General features: G+C 54.9%; 1 protein-coding gene across 3 annotated transcripts; it reads right to left on the bottom strand.

Moving 5' to 3' along the window:
* Window positions 1-1,690: 1,690 nt before the first annotated feature.
* Rbbp8nl (RBBP8 N-terminal like) lies at window positions 1,691-17,117 on the bottom strand. Of its 3 annotated transcripts, none has more exons than XM_085696894.1 (14): window positions 16,988-17,117; window positions 12,105-12,239; window positions 10,664-10,706; window positions 9,770-9,865; window positions 9,406-9,518; window positions 8,968-9,040; window positions 8,670-8,821; window positions 8,507-8,589; window positions 8,109-8,275; window positions 6,418-7,129; window positions 6,020-6,146; window positions 5,075-5,136; window positions 4,863-4,980; window positions 1,691-3,129 (listed from the first exon to the last, which is right to left on the bottom strand). In XM_085696894.1, the coding sequence occupies exons 2-14, from the start codon at window positions 12,163-12,165 to the stop codon at window positions 3,002-3,004; spliced, it is 1,935 nt and encodes a 644-aa protein (XP_085553020.1). In that variant the 5' UTR covers window positions 12,166-12,239; window positions 16,988-17,117; the 3' UTR covers window positions 1,691-3,001. The 3 variants fall into 3 exon arrangements, with proteins under 3 accessions (XP_085553020.1, XP_085553021.1, XP_085553022.1); XM_085696895.1 differs by having other exon boundaries at window positions 8,679-8,821; XM_085696896.2 differs by lacking the exons at window positions 9,406-9,518; window positions 12,105-12,239; window positions 16,988-17,117 and having other exon boundaries at window positions 10,664-10,700.
* Between the last annotated feature and the right edge of the window lie 270 nt (window positions 17,118-17,387).

Here is a 17,387-nt window from a genome sequence, read left to right as displayed (position 1 = left end):
CGCGCCGCGCCGCCGCGCTGCTGCCCATTGGCCGCGGCGCGCCTGCATGCAAATGTCACTCCGTCACTCCCGCCCATTGGCCCAGGCGCGGCCGCATGCAAATACGGTCCCGCTGTCCCCGTTCATTGGCCGCAGCGCACCTACATGCAAATGAGGCTCCCCTGAGCCCTTCCATTGGCTAGCGAGGTGGCGCTCCCCTGGGTCCTAGAGGTGGGCAGCGTCTAGTTGTAGGTTTGCCGGGGCCACTGGGCTCTAAATAGCAAGGTCGGTGGCTGCACAGCGCCACGTCCTGTTCTCCTGCCCAGGACGCAGCGTGGGGGTCACCCTGCAGAGAATGCTCATTATGGGCCACGGACTCGGGGTGTGGGCAGGCCTGGTCACTTGCCCTCCAGACTGTTTCTTCCTCTGGGTTGGGCATCCACCCTTGGAGCCACCCTGGAACCACAGTTTCCAGACTATGCCAGCCGACCCACCTGATCTCCTTCACTGTCCACGGAAGAGACCCATCTATGGTTTGAGGACAGCTGGCACCGTCCTGGGTTGCCTAAGTACCGGCATGAATGTGGTCCTGAGTCGCAAGGTGCTCAGTCTGCAGTTTTCTCTGTGGTCCCGTGGCCAGGGCTTGAGTACAAAGACCTCTTTGGCTGTGTACTGTGTGTATGCCCGTTCTCGGTGTAGAGAGGCTTTGAAGCCCGCCTTTATGCTGCCACCATATGCTCTTCCTTGCGACCAGCCTATGTGGACTTCTTGTCTTTAAGGTCGGACCTTGGTGTTTGGTGGACCATTGAGGGAGCACAAAAGGGAAATTCCCCCTTATGTTCTGATCTGTGGTCACTGCGTGCTCCGGTCCTGTGGCTACTGCAGCCGATGCTGTGGTGGATTGGTTGTGGGACAGAGAACCCTAGGAAGTGGCTTCTTAGCTTGCAGGAGAATCTGTCAGTGGTCCTCACTGCCAGTTCTCTCCCTTCTTTCAAGGCTTAGGCAGGCTGATCCTGCCAGACACCCACCCCCTCTTCCTCTTGGCAGCCTTCCTCTTTCATTACTGCACAAGCAGGCTTACCCTTACCCTGCCCTCTCCTCTTCTCCCCTGCCTTTTCCAAGCTGGCCTCTGCCAGGAACTGGCGGTAAGGTCGGCAGTTCTCCTTTCTAATAGAATGTAGGGCTTGGTCACAAGCGTGTTGTGGGCACTCCCAGAGAGTCTCACTTCTGTCAGAGCAAAGCACTAAACCCTGAAGGGGTCATGACGTTGCTGACCTGGGTGTGGTGTCCTCAAAGCTCAGGCTGCTGTTAACCCCCACTGTCTGCAAGTGACCTTGGGGGTGACTCACCTTTCTGAGTTTTGATCCCTGGTCGCGATGATGTACTAGCTGTAGGCCTAAGCAGCTTTGGGATGGATGAGTGTTGGCCTGTGGTATGGTGGCCCCAGGTCCTTGTTGCTAATGTGCAGTCCTGGAGTGGGAGAGGACAACCAACTTGTGGCTAACAGAAGTCACTGTCAAATGGGGATAGCAGGGAGGTGTGCTCCTCAGCAGGTGCCATAGATGTGGAGCTGGCCCCAGAGCTGGACGCCAATGCTGGCAGGCACTGTGGGATCCTTGAGGTGCCTGAGGGACATTTAGGCAGGAATTTGGCTTCTTCCTGGGTGTGGTGTTGTGGTGTGTTCTCTCACAGACCAAACTTGACCAGGAGGTCAGAGAAGATAGAGCATACAGCTTGTGTTTTATTTAATTTTGAAAAAAAAAAAAAACCTCAAGGAACCTACAACAGCTGCAGCAGCAGCAGCAACAACAACACACACACATGCACACATGAACGTGCACACACACCCCTGGATATCCCTTGGAATTCAGTCAGAGAATTCTGGCCTGTCAGAAAGGCCACTGTCTGCCCCGTGGAGAATGGCACCCCTCATTAAGCCCAGGCCTCACTTAGCCCTAGTGACAGCTTCTCCAGCCCCGAGATTTCAGACTCTTACGATTGAAATTCTTACTCCACAGCACCCTTTTATGCCATGGTCCCTTCTACCTGGCTTGGTCAGCTCGGGCCTTCCTCAGACATGGTCAAGCGAGTTCTGTTTGGCCTTCACCCTGACCTCTTTGCAGGCGTGGAGAGACTTATAAAAGCATGCTAGAAAATTTTGCCTACTTGGCACCTTCCTACTCATCCCTCAGAATCTAAATTTGAGTTTTAGATGCCACTTCCTTTACCTCCCCAAGACACCTTCTCTCTTCTTATTTCTCCTCACACTGGACCCTAACTCGGAAACCCTTTGCCCACAGTGCCTGTCTTTGTTCTGAAAGTGGCAGTTCCCAAGCTTCAAACGCACAGGTCCTGGAGTCTCTTCAATACCCCATGATCCAGTGGCTCAGGACTGATTCTTAAGCTCAGAGACTCAGAGACACCTGAATCACCAGCACCAGGTTGTCAGGGAGCAGGGCCTCTACAGAACAGAAAGGCTACTTTTGCTTTGTCTTCCTGAGCTTGGATCCAGTTAATCCTGGATCACCTGCTTAAATGGGCCAGTGCCTCTGACCTCAGCCCTGCCAGCTCATATATTACTGTTCATATTCTTCTCTGAGCTCTCCCGAGGTCACAATGCCTTCCCTTTTTCCTCTTTGCTGGCTGCATTTGCTCATGCTCCACAAGGGGGCGCCTGAGACCGCTGCCCGAAGCTTCCTTCCTGGCCTGGAGAAGTCTGCAGGATCTGGAACCTCTGATTGCACCCAGAGGTGAAGGTGTTGCAGGGGGTGGGGCTGGACTGAGGCTCCCCTATTCCCTGTCTGGCCTCCGTGCGTTGCTTCATCTTCCTACAGGGTTGAGATGGGGGAGAAGCCGCCCAGAGACCTGGGAGGGAGATGTGCCTCACAGACCCTCTGGATGTCGGAAGAGCCTCGGTGTACTGACTGTCCCGAGCTGTCTTCAGGTTGGGTAGTTTGACTTGTGCAAATAATAGTCTGTGACAGAAAGCCACGTCTGGGCAAGTGTCCTTCAGTCTTGTGGGTTAGGACTCCTGACAGCTGTCAATAGGGGAGAGGCTGAAGTCCTCCATGTCCATTGGGCTCCTGGGGCTGTCTGTTGGTGTCGAAGATTCCTTCAGCTTCCTTCTCCCTTGAGATGGCTTCTTCGGAGCTGTGGGAAATATGCAGTTAGAAGAGGCATGGAACCGGCCCTGTGGTCTTGTTTCTCCTCCCTAGATGTTTCTCTGGCTTTCAGCTTCGAGGCTCAGGAAAGCTAAACTCCTTGAAGTCAGCTGGCCACTCTTGTTCCTAACAAAGTGTCAAGTGGCTGGAACATGGGAGGAGAGCCACAAGAGTATGGCTCTCACAGAGCCCAACCCCAAAGTCTCCCTCACTGCCACAGGGTGGCTGGACTGTGACTACAAGGGAGGGGCATCTGGCTCTAGGCAGGTCACACCCAGGACCTATTGAGACGTGTGGTTTTGGACCGATTCACTCACCAAGCCTCAGTTTCTCCATCTGTCAAATAGTGTCGATTCACCCGCTGGGTGAATTTGAAGGCCCAAAGTAGAGACAACTACATACCCTTCCCACTCTGCATAGATCAAGGTAATGCTGGGATGTGTGACACCCTGCTGGGTAAAGCAGGAGTGTGACCTTTACAATGTGCTTGTTCTTCCCATTGACTACCAGGCAGTGTTGGGAATGGAGGAGTGCTACCCCACAGGATGCCTGGAGCCAGCTATTCCTTGCTCAATTCTACCTGGGGAGGTTGGGGACGGGGCTGGCGCGCTCAGTGTGAAAGGGGCAAGGCAAGCACACACTGGGAGCCCAGGTGAGCCACACCCACTCCATGTCGCACACAACAGGAAGTGCTTGGAAATGACACAGGCACCCTGGCCTCCACTCGGAGCAAACACAGGCTGCGGTCAGTCCCTTTCCAGCAACAATGGCTTATTGTGGCCCCGGCCCAGCCTGCTGAGCTGTAGCCTGGGCAAACATAGGCCACATGCATATTAGCTTAGGTGTTCAAAGACTCACCATTGTGCATTGGAGCAGGAAGTGTCCTGATTCTCAGACCCGGGACCAGTCTGAGATTCCTGCTATCTTATCGGGCAGAGCTGAGCTCAAAGGCACCGCCCTGGGCAAACACGTGGGCAACCCTAACCTTGAAGGAACACAGGGACAGTGGAGGTAGCTGCCCAAAGGTGTATAAGAGGGTCCAAGGATGCCAGTCCCAAGGAGCTGCACCCAGGGGGACAGTAATAAATGTCCTCAGTTCCACTCCCCCCCCCCACTTTTTGAGACAGGGGCTAGCTCATATTAGCATAGGCTGGCCTTGATCTTACTACAGCTGAAGATGACAACATGATTTACAATGTTTCCTGTGGCTGGGTTTAGTGGTGCATACTTTTAATCCTAGCACTCAGGAGACAGAGGCAGGACAGTCTCTGTGAGTTTGAGGTCTTTCTGATCTGCAGAGGAAGTTCCAGACCAGTCAGGGCTACATAATGAGAGCCTGTCTCAAAACCAAAAAAAATCCAAAATATTGTTCCCTGTGGAAGATGTCAATATTTTTTTTTTGAGTGTTGGGATTAGAATCCAGGGCCTCATGTGTGCTACGAAAACCTTCTACCGGCTGAGGTGTATCCCCAATCCCTTTCAGCTCTACTCTTACCCCACTGAAGTTTTGTAGAGCTCTGGTGTTGGTGCTCTTGAGGGGAGGAAGCTAAGGCCCAGGAGTAGTGCCGGGAGGCCATGTGGTCAGGATTCACAGAGGCCTCTACTGGGGAGGTTTAGGGGTTCCGTCAGGCTCTTGCTGGTCCCCAGACGCCATTCTCCAGGGGTCGAGGAGAGGCACCTACCATATACGTTGCCCTGTTTGCCCTTCCAGGAGGTGGGTACCTTTGTCCTGAAGATCTGAGGTCCGTTTCCTCTTCTGCTGTGGACCCTGTCGATGGCACTCAGCGTGTCCCTCTCCTGGCATGCTTGACTCTGCGCTTGCCTCAGAGGTCTGTCCCATCTGGGCAGAAGGAAACACACTCAGGGCAAGGAACAACCCCTCTCCTGCCTGGGCGTCTGCCAGGGCCACTTCAAGTGAATGGTTGAGGACCCACCTTGGTGCCTGACTCTCCCAGTTGCTCCAGCTCTGGCATCTGTTCCCTGACCTTGCTGGGCTCTGAAAGACATCAATGGAGTCAGCCAGACTGGTGGCCCTAGACATGGTGTCCCAGGACAATGAGAATAACTCTTCAGATGAAGACACAGAGGAGCTGGTAACCTCCCCTAGGGCTCTTGCTGAAGATCTGAACCCAGCCCCCCCCCCCCCCCCCCGCTAGATAACCTCCTGCTTGACTCCTACAGCCCTGTGAGTTGGTGCCTTCCCTTCCTCAAATGAAAAGAGAGCAATACTTCTGAGCCTCAGAGCCTCTATCCACAATGGGAGACCATGCTGGAGGCCAGCAGGCTGCCAATCACTCTCCCTCCCTCGACACTTCCCTTCTGCACATCCCTTCCCATTGCACATCCCTTCCCACTGCTCCCACTGCTCATCCGTTCCCACTGCAATCCTTTACCACTGCACATCCCTTCCCACTGCAATCCGCTCCCACTGCACATCTCTTCCCACTTCACATCCCTTCCTACTGCACATCTCTTCCCACTGCACATCCCATCCCACTGCACATCCCTTCCCTCTGCACATCCCTTCCCTCTGCAATCCCTTCCCTCTGCACATCCCTTCCCTCTGCACATCCCATCCCACTTCACATCCCTTCCCTCTGCACATCCCTTCCCTCTGCACATCTCTTCCCACTTCACATCCCTTCCCACTGCACATCCCTTCCCTCTGCAAATCCCATCCCACTTCACATCCCTTCCCACTGCACATCTCTTTCCACTTCACATCCCTTCCTACTGCACATTCCATTCCACTGCACACCCTTCCCACTGCACACCCTTCCCACTGCACATCCCTTCCCACTGCACACCCTTCCTACTGCACATTCCATTCCACTGCACATTCCTTTCCACTGCACTGGTTCTCTGAGTGCTAACTTTACCTGTGGTCCCATCACTGGCAGGCCTCTGCAAGTGGGGTACTGGCCTTGGTTTTCCTTCAGCCTCCTCTGCTGTCCTTCCAGGAGAGGTCAGGCTGGCATGGGTCCCTGGGAGAAGGTGTGAGGTGTCCTAGGAGAGGCAAATTAATGGTTTGAGTCTCTCTCTCTCTCTCTCTCTCTCTCTCTCTCTCTCTGTGTGTGTGTGTGTGTGTGTGTCCCTGAGCCAACTCCATCTTCAGGCTGTAGTAGGTAGATATTCAGTCTTTTCCAAGTGTGAACAGGACAGTTAGGCTGCTCTTTGGCACAAACTGGTGGAGCAGAGAGAAGGCAGCCCGAGGAGATGTAAATGCCATTCTGTAGTGTAATGGCATAGAGAGTGAGGACAGGACTGGGACCCTTACCTTGGGAGTAGAGTGTTCCTCAGGCTCCTGAGTTCTCGCCTGTGTGCTGCCATTGCTGAGAGTATGGGGGCTGTGAATCACAGGTCTGGACAAGGTGGGCAGCTGGGGGCTGGGAGTGTGGGCAACTGTGGTGTTGAGTGGCAAAGGTTGGCTAGTGGATTTGAGGATGTCCCGACATCGTCCCCGGTCAGAGAGGTCCAGAGGCTTGTCTGGGGGACAGTCCTGAATGGTCACATGTATCTCCTTCCTTGGGGGGCTACATTGGCTTGCGGACTGAGGATGCCACCCATCAGGCTGGGTCTCTGTGCTCAAAGCTGTCCTGGGGGCCTCACTCTCAGAGCTCTCAGAATCTGAACCAGCTGGTGGGGAAGATGGCATATCTTCTTGTGCAGATGGGACCCTCAACCTGGCACTGCCTGCCCGTGCCCGTGCCCGCAGCTGCTGCTGAACCAGCAGCAGGTGCAATGCTCCTTCCAGCCGTGGGTCCTGTATGCCCATCAAGGCACCAGGCTCTTTCCATGCCTCTGCCTCCCTAGTTTTCAGGCCCTGGGGCAGGGGGCTATTGGCAGCTGTAGCAGGAGCCGGGGGGCTGCTGTGGGGGCTTTGCAAACGCAGAGACAGGTGACGATTCAGGAGGCAGAGGCGATCAGTCTGAAGGGAGCGCTTCAGCGTCTCATAGGCTATGGCTGACGGCCGAGAGGCCCTCAGGAAGCTAGGGGAAAGAGAAGAGCGACTGGCTAAGTGAGGACAATAGGCACCTCACTTCATGGATGGTCAGGCAAGCCACCTGAGGTCACATGGTCATGGGAGAGGGCGGATTCTCAGGCCCTGGTTCTGGAGGCCATTATGTATAGAAGAAGGTGGCAGATTTGATCAAAAAGGACCCAGAGCATGGTCACACTGGATCCTATGCCTCCTCCTGTGTCTTTAGCTTTAAATGCCGACTTGACGCAGCCTCACTTCACCTGAGAAGGGAGTCTCAGTTGATGGGCTGCCCAGATCTGATTGGCTGCTGCGTAAGAGATTGTTTTGATTATTAATTGATGGAGGAGAGCCCAGCCCATGGTGGGTGGCACCATCTCTGGGGCAAACGCTCCTAGGCTATATAAGAAAGCTAGCTGAATGTAGGCACAGGAGCCAGATAGCAAGCACCCTCCACCACGGCTTCTGCTGTATTTCCTGGTGGTGGGTTCCCTGGTAGAGGTAATGCTGCACAGAGGAACAGAAGAGCTAGCAGGGCTGTCTTCAGGTTCAGGCTTGAGTCTCTGCTCTGACTTCCTTCAATGATGAGCCTTGACCTGCGAGCTGAAATAAACCCTTTCCTCCCTTCGGTTGCTTTTGGTGTGAGTTTTTGCTTATCCCAGCAACAGAAAGTGAATTGCAATATCTGGTGAGGGGAGCACCAGCTACCTAGATCCTCCTGTCCATCTCCCACAATCCCACTGGCTCTGCTAGGTGTCTACCTAGGTCTTCAGAGTGCCCGAGATAAGGTGTCTACCAGTGTCCTGCCTCCACCATGGCCTGGTCACTCAGGAGCTGTAGGAACTGTGAATCAAGCTGGATGCCCAGAAAAGTCAATTTGGGGAAAGGTAGGTTACCTGGAGAGATACTGAGCAGCCCTCCCCAGGCTGCTGGTCCTCTACTATGGAGCAGCAGCAGAGCCTTGCTCACAGTGGTGGGTAGAGCCTCACCTGTCCACAGGGAGGCCATGTTCGTATGGTGGGCTGGGTGGGCTGCTTCTGGTGGATGGCGGCGGGGGTGTTCCGTTGGCAGTGCCACTGTCCGGTGGGCAGGCCCGGGAGCCGGGCCGCACCACGGCTACTGTCGAGTGTAGTTGGTTGGAGATGCACTGAGGGCTCTGTACAAAGTGGGCGGGTCAGTCTGGCAAGTCATCTCACCCAGGCTTGCCTCCCCCGCCTCACATGAAGCCCAGTGTCCCTGTCTGGCCTGGGGACAGGCCTAATGGGTGTGAAGTTGGCAACATAGTACCTTGCACAAGGCAGGACTATGGACTATGGGGCCAGCCCACTTGTCAGGATGGCACTGAGTGTTGGGGGGTGGAGTCAGAGGGCAGGACCATTTTCCTCACCATGTCCAAGGTCCTTGGCTCAGGCAGGTTGGCAGCTGGAGAGATTCTGGCCACTGGGGATGTCTTGTGGCTTGACACCTTATCTGTGGGAAGAAGAATGATGAGGAGCTAGGGAGACACTGTGGGATCCCCCAGGTGCCCAATCTCCCTGCCTCCCACTAACCCTGTGGACCTGTGCCTGGCTGTTCTTCCTCAGCCTCCTCGGGGTCTCCTGGGGGGATATCGGGGGCACCCTTCCGGTTTCCAGGTGAGGGGAGTGGCATGGGTGATGCGGGCTCTGAGGAGCCCTCCCAGGCCTGGGGTGCGGCCTTGTCTCTGGAGAGGACACAAGGCCGATGATGAGGATGCAGAAGCTAGAGAGCCTGGGGCAGCCAGGACACCCTGTGGGGCGGGATTCTAAGGACACAGGTCTGCTGAGCAAGTGTCTGGGCCTGCGCTGCCCCACTCACTTCCCCACTCACCGCAGGCTCCGAAGCAGCTTCATTTCTTCCTTCAGGATCTTGTTTTCCTCCCTCAGCCCATTCATCTCATTGGCTGCAAAGAGTGTGGTGATTAGTGGGGTTATGGGGCAGGGTGGAGACAAGGGGCTCCCACAGCACCAGAGAGGCTCTCTCACTGTCTTGCTCTATTCTGGCTCATAGCAGGCAGGAGTGTAAAACTGGCTGTAGGAGTGAATTGTGGGATGGTGTTGGGTGAACCTCTGCCTGCGGTCTGCAGAAGGATGAGGTCAACTCTCCAGCTTGTCCCTAGAGCTCCCTCAAGAAGGTCAGGGGAGTGGGGAATGCCCTGGCCCCTGGGGGCCTCATCCTATGTGTCTGGGCATCATATCTCCTCCTTTCCCCGTGGCTCTGTGTGGGCTGACCAGGCCCTGGAGTCCCCGGCCTGTGGGTGTGGCTCACTGAGGATGCAGAGATGCTGCAGGCTCTGCAGGTGTGCACTCTCCAGTTCCAGCTGCTTCTTTCTGGCCAGCTCCTGGGTGACCATGCAGCGATCGCACAGGCCAGCCCGCAGCCTGGGGACAGGAGAAGTCACACTGAGGCAGACATTTGGTTCTGTATGCCCCGTTGCCAGGATGTGTCCTGCCTTTCCCAACTGTGGTCCATGGTCCCCCAGGCCTGCCTCCTGCTGAAGGCTTAAGCATCCCATGTGCAATTAAGTTTGGGAAGGATTTTCTCTTAAGGTTCTGTAAAGCCCGGCTTTGAAGACACCTGTCTGGCTTGGTCTGTGCTAAAGGCCCCCAGGTTGACTCTGGGGGGCCCTCACCTGTTTTCTAGCACCCTCAGGTTCTCCTTCAGCGCCTTCTGCTGCTCCCGGAGCTGGTGGTTTTTGGCAAACAGCTCTTCTATTCTCTGTGCGTCCCTGTGTGGCAAACAGCTGAGGTGGAACGCTCGTCTTAATGGCCAGCGTAGCCCGGGTTTGGGTGGGTACCCCTTGGCAGCTCCCTGTAGGGACCTGTCTTAGCATGTGGCCCTTCAAATGGGGCTCAGTTCCACACCCCCAGATAGAACTGTTCTCACGGCCCATCTTGTCTTCATGTTACCTAAGCTACGGCACAATGGACCCTGGTCTAGTCCGTCGTTTCTCAACCTGGGGATCGCAACTCCTTGTGAGAGGGGTGTCGAACAACCCTTTTATAAGGATCATCGGAAAGCACAGGTATTTACATTATGATCCATTGATAGTAGCAAAATTACAGTTCTGAAGTAGCAATGAAAATAATCTAATGGTTGGGGGTCAGCACAACATGAGGAACTGTGTTAAAGGACCACAGTGTTAGGAAGATTGAGAACCACTCACTTAGCCTTAGATGGGACACAGGAAGGTGACCTGCAGGTCAGCCACCAGCAATGAGGCTATGCATTGGATCCCACAACAAGTACTGTCACGGGTGCTTTGGTCTCACTGGGTCTCCGAGTGGAGGGCCACACCAGACCCATTGGGGCTAACATCTCAGTGGTCTAGTCCTGACTCTACCACATAAACAGTGTCACTTGACCACGAGACTCCCTGCCCTCTCCCTGCCACACTGTTTCCCTTCTTCATCTGGAATCCTGGGTGCTCTGCCATCCTGGGACCTTGGGGGCAGTGTGGGTGGCCATGGCCTGTGGAAACAGCTGCCCTCCTGTCTGTTCCGCTGGCTTGGCTGGGTTGACTCACCGGCACCGCTCCGAGTTCAGTTCTAGAAGCTTGTTCTGCAGGCCTAGCAGAGAGGATAGACAGGTACAGGTCAGGTCCAGCGGCTTCCCACATCACCGATAGAGCTGAGGCATGAGGTGGAAACTCCTGCCCTGGCTGTCACATGGGATCCTCTCCAGACTCCGGCTGACTGACACCCACCCGATCTGCACCTGCAGCCCAAATGCTCTAATTTCCTGATCTGAGGCCGGGGTCCCTAGCTTAGCATTTAATCAGAGGTTAACAGAGACCCTGGTCCTGGAAGTGGTTGGCTACCTGGCAGGAGCAGAGCATCCAAGAGCGGCTACTTTTTTGGGGGTGGTAGTGCTAGTGTTTCTTCAGAAGCTTCTAGTGTCTACTGGGTACGTGGAGTGGGACCAAAAGAGCTGCCACCTGCCTTTCTCTTCTACTTAGGCTCTGCTTGGTCTTCAGATCGGCTCAAGCTTAGGGTGGGTCTGCCATCCATCTACTCACTCAGCAGCAACAAGTTCTTAGTCCCCAGGGTTCAGCAGCCTCTGCCCCACCCTGAGCTCCTGTATACCCAACCAAGTCTCTTAGGTACGATGAAGATTGTCTGACAGCCCAAACCAATTGCCAAAAGAAGATCCACTTCTCTTTAGGGAGTGTTCTGGTCTCCTCTTGGTCAGTGCTGGCTCCTCACCTCTCAAGATGAAATCCTATTAACCATAGCTTGTATCCCCACGCACACGGCCAGGTATTGTTTCTGTTGCTTCTGGGACATTTCCCAAAACACTAGATGTGCAGGCAACAGGCCCTCAGAGCAAGTTCTCACTGACACACCTCTTTGGGATCCAGTGAGACTGAACCCAGCCTGGGTAGGCCTGGGGGTTCCAAGGACAGACTGGCTTCTTCCCTGAGGCTTGGGGAAGTGTCTGGCTTTCTTGACCTTCAGATGGCTCTTTCTGGAAGGCCTCCAAGGACTGAATTGGAATTGTAATGAGGTGGGTGGAGGGCACCCAGACCCAGGGAACTTAGCAGGGGATGGAGGGAGAGGGAGTGTCTGTTCAGAGACACTTCTTTCGGCTTCAGGAGGTCTAGAATGGGCAGCCTCTCTCTCTCTGGCTGAGGAGATATTGTGCTGGAGCTGCTAGCCCTCTGAGAAGACACAGCAGGGCCGTGCTTGGGGGCTGGATGCAGTTTGTGGTCATGAGGTGTTGATGGTGATCCCTGAATAGGTCCCTCTTCCGGTTCACACTATGGGGTGTGGTCTGAAAACATTCCGGATGAGGAAGTGCTCCAAGCCGAGTCTGGACACTGTGCAATTTGTGTCCTTCAGTCAGGATTCTGTTTTCCAGACAGACCTACTGAGTGCCAGAGTGGGATCCTGAAAGTTCCCTAACCTGCCCAGACCCCCAAGACCATCTTCCTAAGAGCACAGGGAAGCCTTCTACTAACCACTTACCCAGAACCTCCTTCTCATGGGCCTCCTTCAGTCTGTTCAGTGACTCCATGAAGCTGTCCATGGCTCCTTGTGTGCTGGCCACTCTGCACTAGCTCACAGGAGGGTTGGGAGCTCTACTGCCCTTCTGGGTCCAGCCTGTAGGTAGGGGAGTTGGGTAGAAGGTTGATTTAAGTAGGGGCTTGGGCTGAAAAGGAGGTGAGCTTTTCAGGCGTGGGGCAAATCTGTTTTCTGTGAGGGGCTGGATGGTGGAGGATGAAAGGGTTAATAGAAGCTGCATGGGGCCAGAGTACTGGACAGACTGACATCTGGAGGCTGGGCTAGGAGTGCGGAGAAGGGCAGTGGATCCTGTGTCACACAGTGGCCGTGGTGGCCACAGGAACTCACCAAGCAAAGACATCTATGGTATGGGGACAGAAACCAGGAAGAAGATGGGCTCCCAAACTGTTCACAGATCCACCTGGGCTCTATCTCCTCCAAGGCTAGCTACAGTCACACACCTCACAGTAGGTGAGGGGTATGGGAATGAAGAATTGGGAGGTCCCTCAGTCAGGAGCTGGGAGCTGAGGTGGGAGCCGAGGCTCACCTTAAGGAGGGATATCCTTGTGGGCTAACTAAGCTCCCTAGCCTTGAGGGTCAGATGCCGCATGGTCCAGACTTAGATCACATGACCAGGACCTAGCTGCCTTTCTTCTTCCTTGAATTCAATGCCTTTTACCGTCTAATCCTCAAGGCAGCCCCAGGAACCTCTCTCCAAGTGGGGGAACTGAGGTTCAAAGAGGTCTCGCCCCCACCTTGTTCGGATTTGAACTCAGACTTGATTATTCACCCAGCATGAGCTCAGGATGTTTTCCAGAGGGCCGGTATGCTCAGCTGTGTAAGCCTTACCTTGCTGAAGGCAAGGAGGTGGGACCAGCTGGTTAGGACAAACAGGGCTAGGAAGGGGTTAAGCCAGCACCTGCAATTCCACCCAGACTCGCCCAGCAGGTGGCTCTTCCCCAGCCCCTAGCACCTGCTTTATGGACTGGGCCAACACCTGTAGAGGAGCCTGTAGGCTCCGGTGAGACATGTATGGACTCTGGGTCTATACGTTGTTTACTGTCTTCATTCTAGTAACACACCACTTGGCGGTTACTCTCAAGGTCCCCAAAGAACAGTCCTGAATTCTCTGCTGGACACTGACTTAGTTCCCTCAGATCTCCCTGGTGTGTCCTGTCCAGGGACCCAGGGCCATGACAAGACCAAACAAGGTCGTCCTGATCCAGGATAACATTGTTATAGGGATGACATGACTTCCCTGGTAATCAGATGGCAGAGACACATACAACTGAGATAAAGTGGACGTCAGTTTCCTGGGCCTCTGCCATGCCTAGGGTGTCCCTGTGTCCAGCTTCTAGCATTCTAGAGTTTTGGGGGTTTGGGCAGGACAGGAAATGGAGGGTGGTAGATGCCTGGATGCATCCTTCAAGCCATTTTGGTGCAGAAATGGGCACCCGTGGGAGGAATGAACCCGGCTTTTAAGAATACACAGGCCCATGCCCAGAAGCCTGTGTCAGCAGAGTGGCTGTCCCCAGGAGGCCTGCTCTGTGAGTCTAGGCTTGTTGAAGGTGGCTAGCAACTTGGGAATGCAGGGAACTCTGTGGGTGGGAGTGGGTCTTTTCAGAGGCCAAGGCTGTCTTTTGCATCCAGCTGTGGGGAGCTGTGAAGTTAGAAGGAACCTGCAAGGGTGATAGGCTTGGTGCAATCTTCAACCCAGAAGGGTGGTACCCAGGAATGTGTGAGGGTGCTTTGGGGCTGCGAAATGCAGAGTGGTGATGGGGGTAGGCAGAGATATGAACCCTAACCCTGAGCCTTAGGGTCCCTAGATAGTGCCCTCACTCTTGACATCAGGTCGGAATGTCTGTGTGGGCACTGAGTCCTTGGGGAGGAGCTGGTAGAGGGACAAGGCAGCAGAACAGCTTCTGCTCCATCTTTTGCTGCTGCCTGGGCAGTTGGGGAGGCAGGTACGAAGTTGGGAGCAGCTGCCACCTACAAAGATATTACACACCCTCAGGCCAATCTGCCTCCCTTTGTCTGGATGCAGGGACAGAGGTGGTTTGTTCAGAATTAAAGCCGGCAAGAGGCAGGAGGGTTTGAGATATGGCTGGCTTCTTCATGGATGGGTTGAATGCTACTCAAACCAACTCAGTGCAGCTCACCAGAACCAGACAGAGCATGTCCCTAAGCTGGATCGCTCCCCTGTCAGTGCTTAGGAAAGCACTCTACAGTGAGGAAGCCTGAGGGATGGCAGAAGCTTGCTATCCCAAGTTCTCACCAGGAGGTAATACTCTAAGCTCTGCCTGCCTCCCAGGGAGCCAACTTGAACCTCAGGTTCCCTCCTGTAATGTCCCCACCCCCACTCCCAGTCCCTTACTTGCTACAAGGATTTCCACCTACTCCATGGAACCTCTACTTGTCTCAAGGGCCCCTATCAGCACCTTTGGGTCCCCTTGTACCTTCTAAGGTACATGCTCCATGGGGGCCTCCACTACTACCCCAAGGGCCCCCACTACCCTCCCAGGAGCCCCACCTGAACCTTAGACCCCCCCCCACTTACTCTATGGGGCCCTACCTGTTCTGCAGAGCTCCCACCTGCTCTTCAGGCTCACCTGCCTCCAAGGAGCCTCAAGTGAACCTCAGACCCTTCACCTGTACCTCACAGTTCCCCAGAGGGGCCTCCCATTGCCAATCACAGCAGACTAGCTGTGTGTCCCAGAGGACACAGGAGCGCTAGCCTAGAGCGCTAGCCTGGGCTTTGAAAACGATTCTTCCTTCCTATGTATAGCCTTGGGTAAGTTGCTTTGAGCCCCTGTTTCCTCATCTGGGGGTAATGACACACCCATGTCCTGTATTGGGTTTCTGTAAGACTCTCACAGGTATCACATGTTCCAGGCAGAAGGCAGGAGGCCGTTTTCTGTGTGTGAAGGAGGGAACCCTGAACTCCTATCTCCCTCACGTACAGCCCCCAGGGGACTAACAGTGCCCTCCCTCCTTGTGACAGGCCTGAGCCTCACAAACAAAAAGACCTTTTGTAGGTGGACAGATCCCTCCCCGTGTTAAAGTGATCACTAGTCTGTGGGTTTTGGTGGCCATTCTCAGGGAAGGTGCCATACATTCCCTACAGGGGAGGGCTCATGGCCCCAGCTGTAACTCCCAATAAGAACAGACGTGGCAAAGCCCAAGTGGTGGGTCAGTGGCCATACCTAGATGTGTTCTCTGGGGCAGCTGGAGCCCCTGGACTCCTGTCACTGGTGGGTGATGGCAGCTGGCTTCCTTCCCTTTCCAGAGTGCTAAATCAGAGACCAGCGGCATCCGCCCTGTCTGGCTCTCCTCAATGCCTGGCCTCCTTTCTTCTAGCAGGCCCTCAAGGGAAGAGGACTCTTCAGCAAACCCTCATTCTGGTTCTATAAGGATGAGCTGTTGGTCAACCCATCTGATGTCCACTTAGCCACAAAAAGCAGCAATAGGCACAGAGGTGGTAATGACGGCAGATGCTGCTGTACACAGTACTGAGGACGTACTGAGTACCCCATGCTACACAATCTGACTCCAAGACATGGAGCAGACGAAAGGCAGGGAGGCAGAGGCTGAATTTGAACAAGAGTCTGGCTGCTTCCCTCTCCTCTCAATGGGCAAAGCATCTCCCATAGTAGCTTTAGCCAAGCGACTACTCGTCTGGCTGTGCCTCGGTTTCCCCACCCATAAACCTGGTGGTGGTGACCACAGAGATAGGAGGAGCCTGATACATAGTGGGAGCTTCCATGCCTGATCCAGGGGATGGCAGCTCTTATTTTATAGAGATCTGAGATTAAGAGATGGTATCTGCCTACAATCATCAGCTCACAAGAGATACAGGCTAGACACACAGGCCTCCCGGCAACCTCTTGGGTCGGTCCGGGTTGCGGCTGTATGGAGAGAGGTTTCCTCCGGAGGGTGGCTTCTGATATCTTTCTGACAATAAACCCGCAGAGACAGGTAGCCTCCTTCTACAGAGCAACACTTTCGACTGGAGAAACCCTCATCTGTGTATACATGCCAAAAGTAAATGCCTTTGCACAATGTCAGCCCATCCCTTTCCACGCACACGACCCTTCCACGGGGCTAGGGATGGCTGTGTACACACAGGCAGTGGACACAGACATTTTCATGTCTCACGCTTGTGTGCACACTGCCTGCCTGGGCACAAGTAAAAAGAATAAGGTAGCTTTGCAGCTCAGGTGACAGAGGGCCCTGCAACCTGACTCCATCCTCCCAGACCTGGGGCAGGAGACCGAGTAGGCCAGTGACTGATCCTACTGTCTCCCACTGCCTGCTGCACTACTGCAGTTATTGACCCAACTTCAGGGCCTGACAATGTCCCCCTGCCAAGCTCAGAGCTATGGGCGGCTGGACCTGGCCTTGTGCTCCCCTCGTTCCCATGACTGCACAGTCTCTGGACCCACAGGAGTTGGCGGTGGGAGACTGAGGACACGGTGCCTGTTAGGGATAGGACACCAGCCTATATCCCAGGCCCTGGAGCCCCCTGCAGAGATTGGGGCCACCGTGCCTCACCAGGGTTTGCATTTGCTGCTCCCAAAGTTCTGCCCAGGAAACCCTTGAGCCTTCCTCGTCCTTGCTTGGTCCCTAGGAGCAGGCATCAGGTAGTCCTCCATACCTCCTACAGGTGAAGGCAGGCCAGCCTGCCTGTCCCTGCCTCCCGCCTCCCAGGCCTTTGCTTCCTGCCTTCTGCCTCCGGGCTGCCTGCTCTGAAGTCTGAGCTGGGTATCCAGCTCCCATGGTGAGCACCCCAACAACTCTAGCCCACCCAGCTCCTAGAAGGGCCCTGCCTGCTGTAAGCATGTACTCACATGGCCACTTGGCCAGCCTTGGACCTCCAGGGGCCTCGGTCCTGAGTGATCCCCTCCTGGGAGAGATAGGAGCAAGCAGCATGAACTTGCAAGACAGAATTTTGACCAAACCCGCCTGACAGGTTTCCGATTCTCCCAGCCGGGAGCTGCTAGGAGGCAGGGACTGCCCAAAGCCGCTTGACTGGTCTGGCCATCTTAGAGAGAGTGGAAGAACCGGCTGGCCATGTACATAGAGTTAGATTGTTTCCCCATAATCCCAGCTGCCTGGGTGCCTTAGTTTGACCATCATGGGGAGCATCCTGTGGAGCCCTGGACAGGAGCACTGGCTAGCCCAGGGGCACAGCCAGGCTGTGTGGGCATTTATGAAGGAAGGGGAGATGCTGTTGGCTTTGCCACTTAG

The sequence above is a fragment of the Myodes glareolus genome, chromosome 10, assembly GCF_982192425.1.
Source record: "Myodes glareolus chromosome 10, mMyoGla1.1, whole genome shotgun sequence".
Classification (NCBI taxonomy): Eukaryota; Metazoa; Chordata; class Mammalia; order Rodentia; family Cricetidae; genus Myodes; species Myodes glareolus.
The sequence above is the reverse complement of the archived record's forward strand: the minus strand, read 5'-3'. Positions and strand labels throughout refer to the sequence as shown.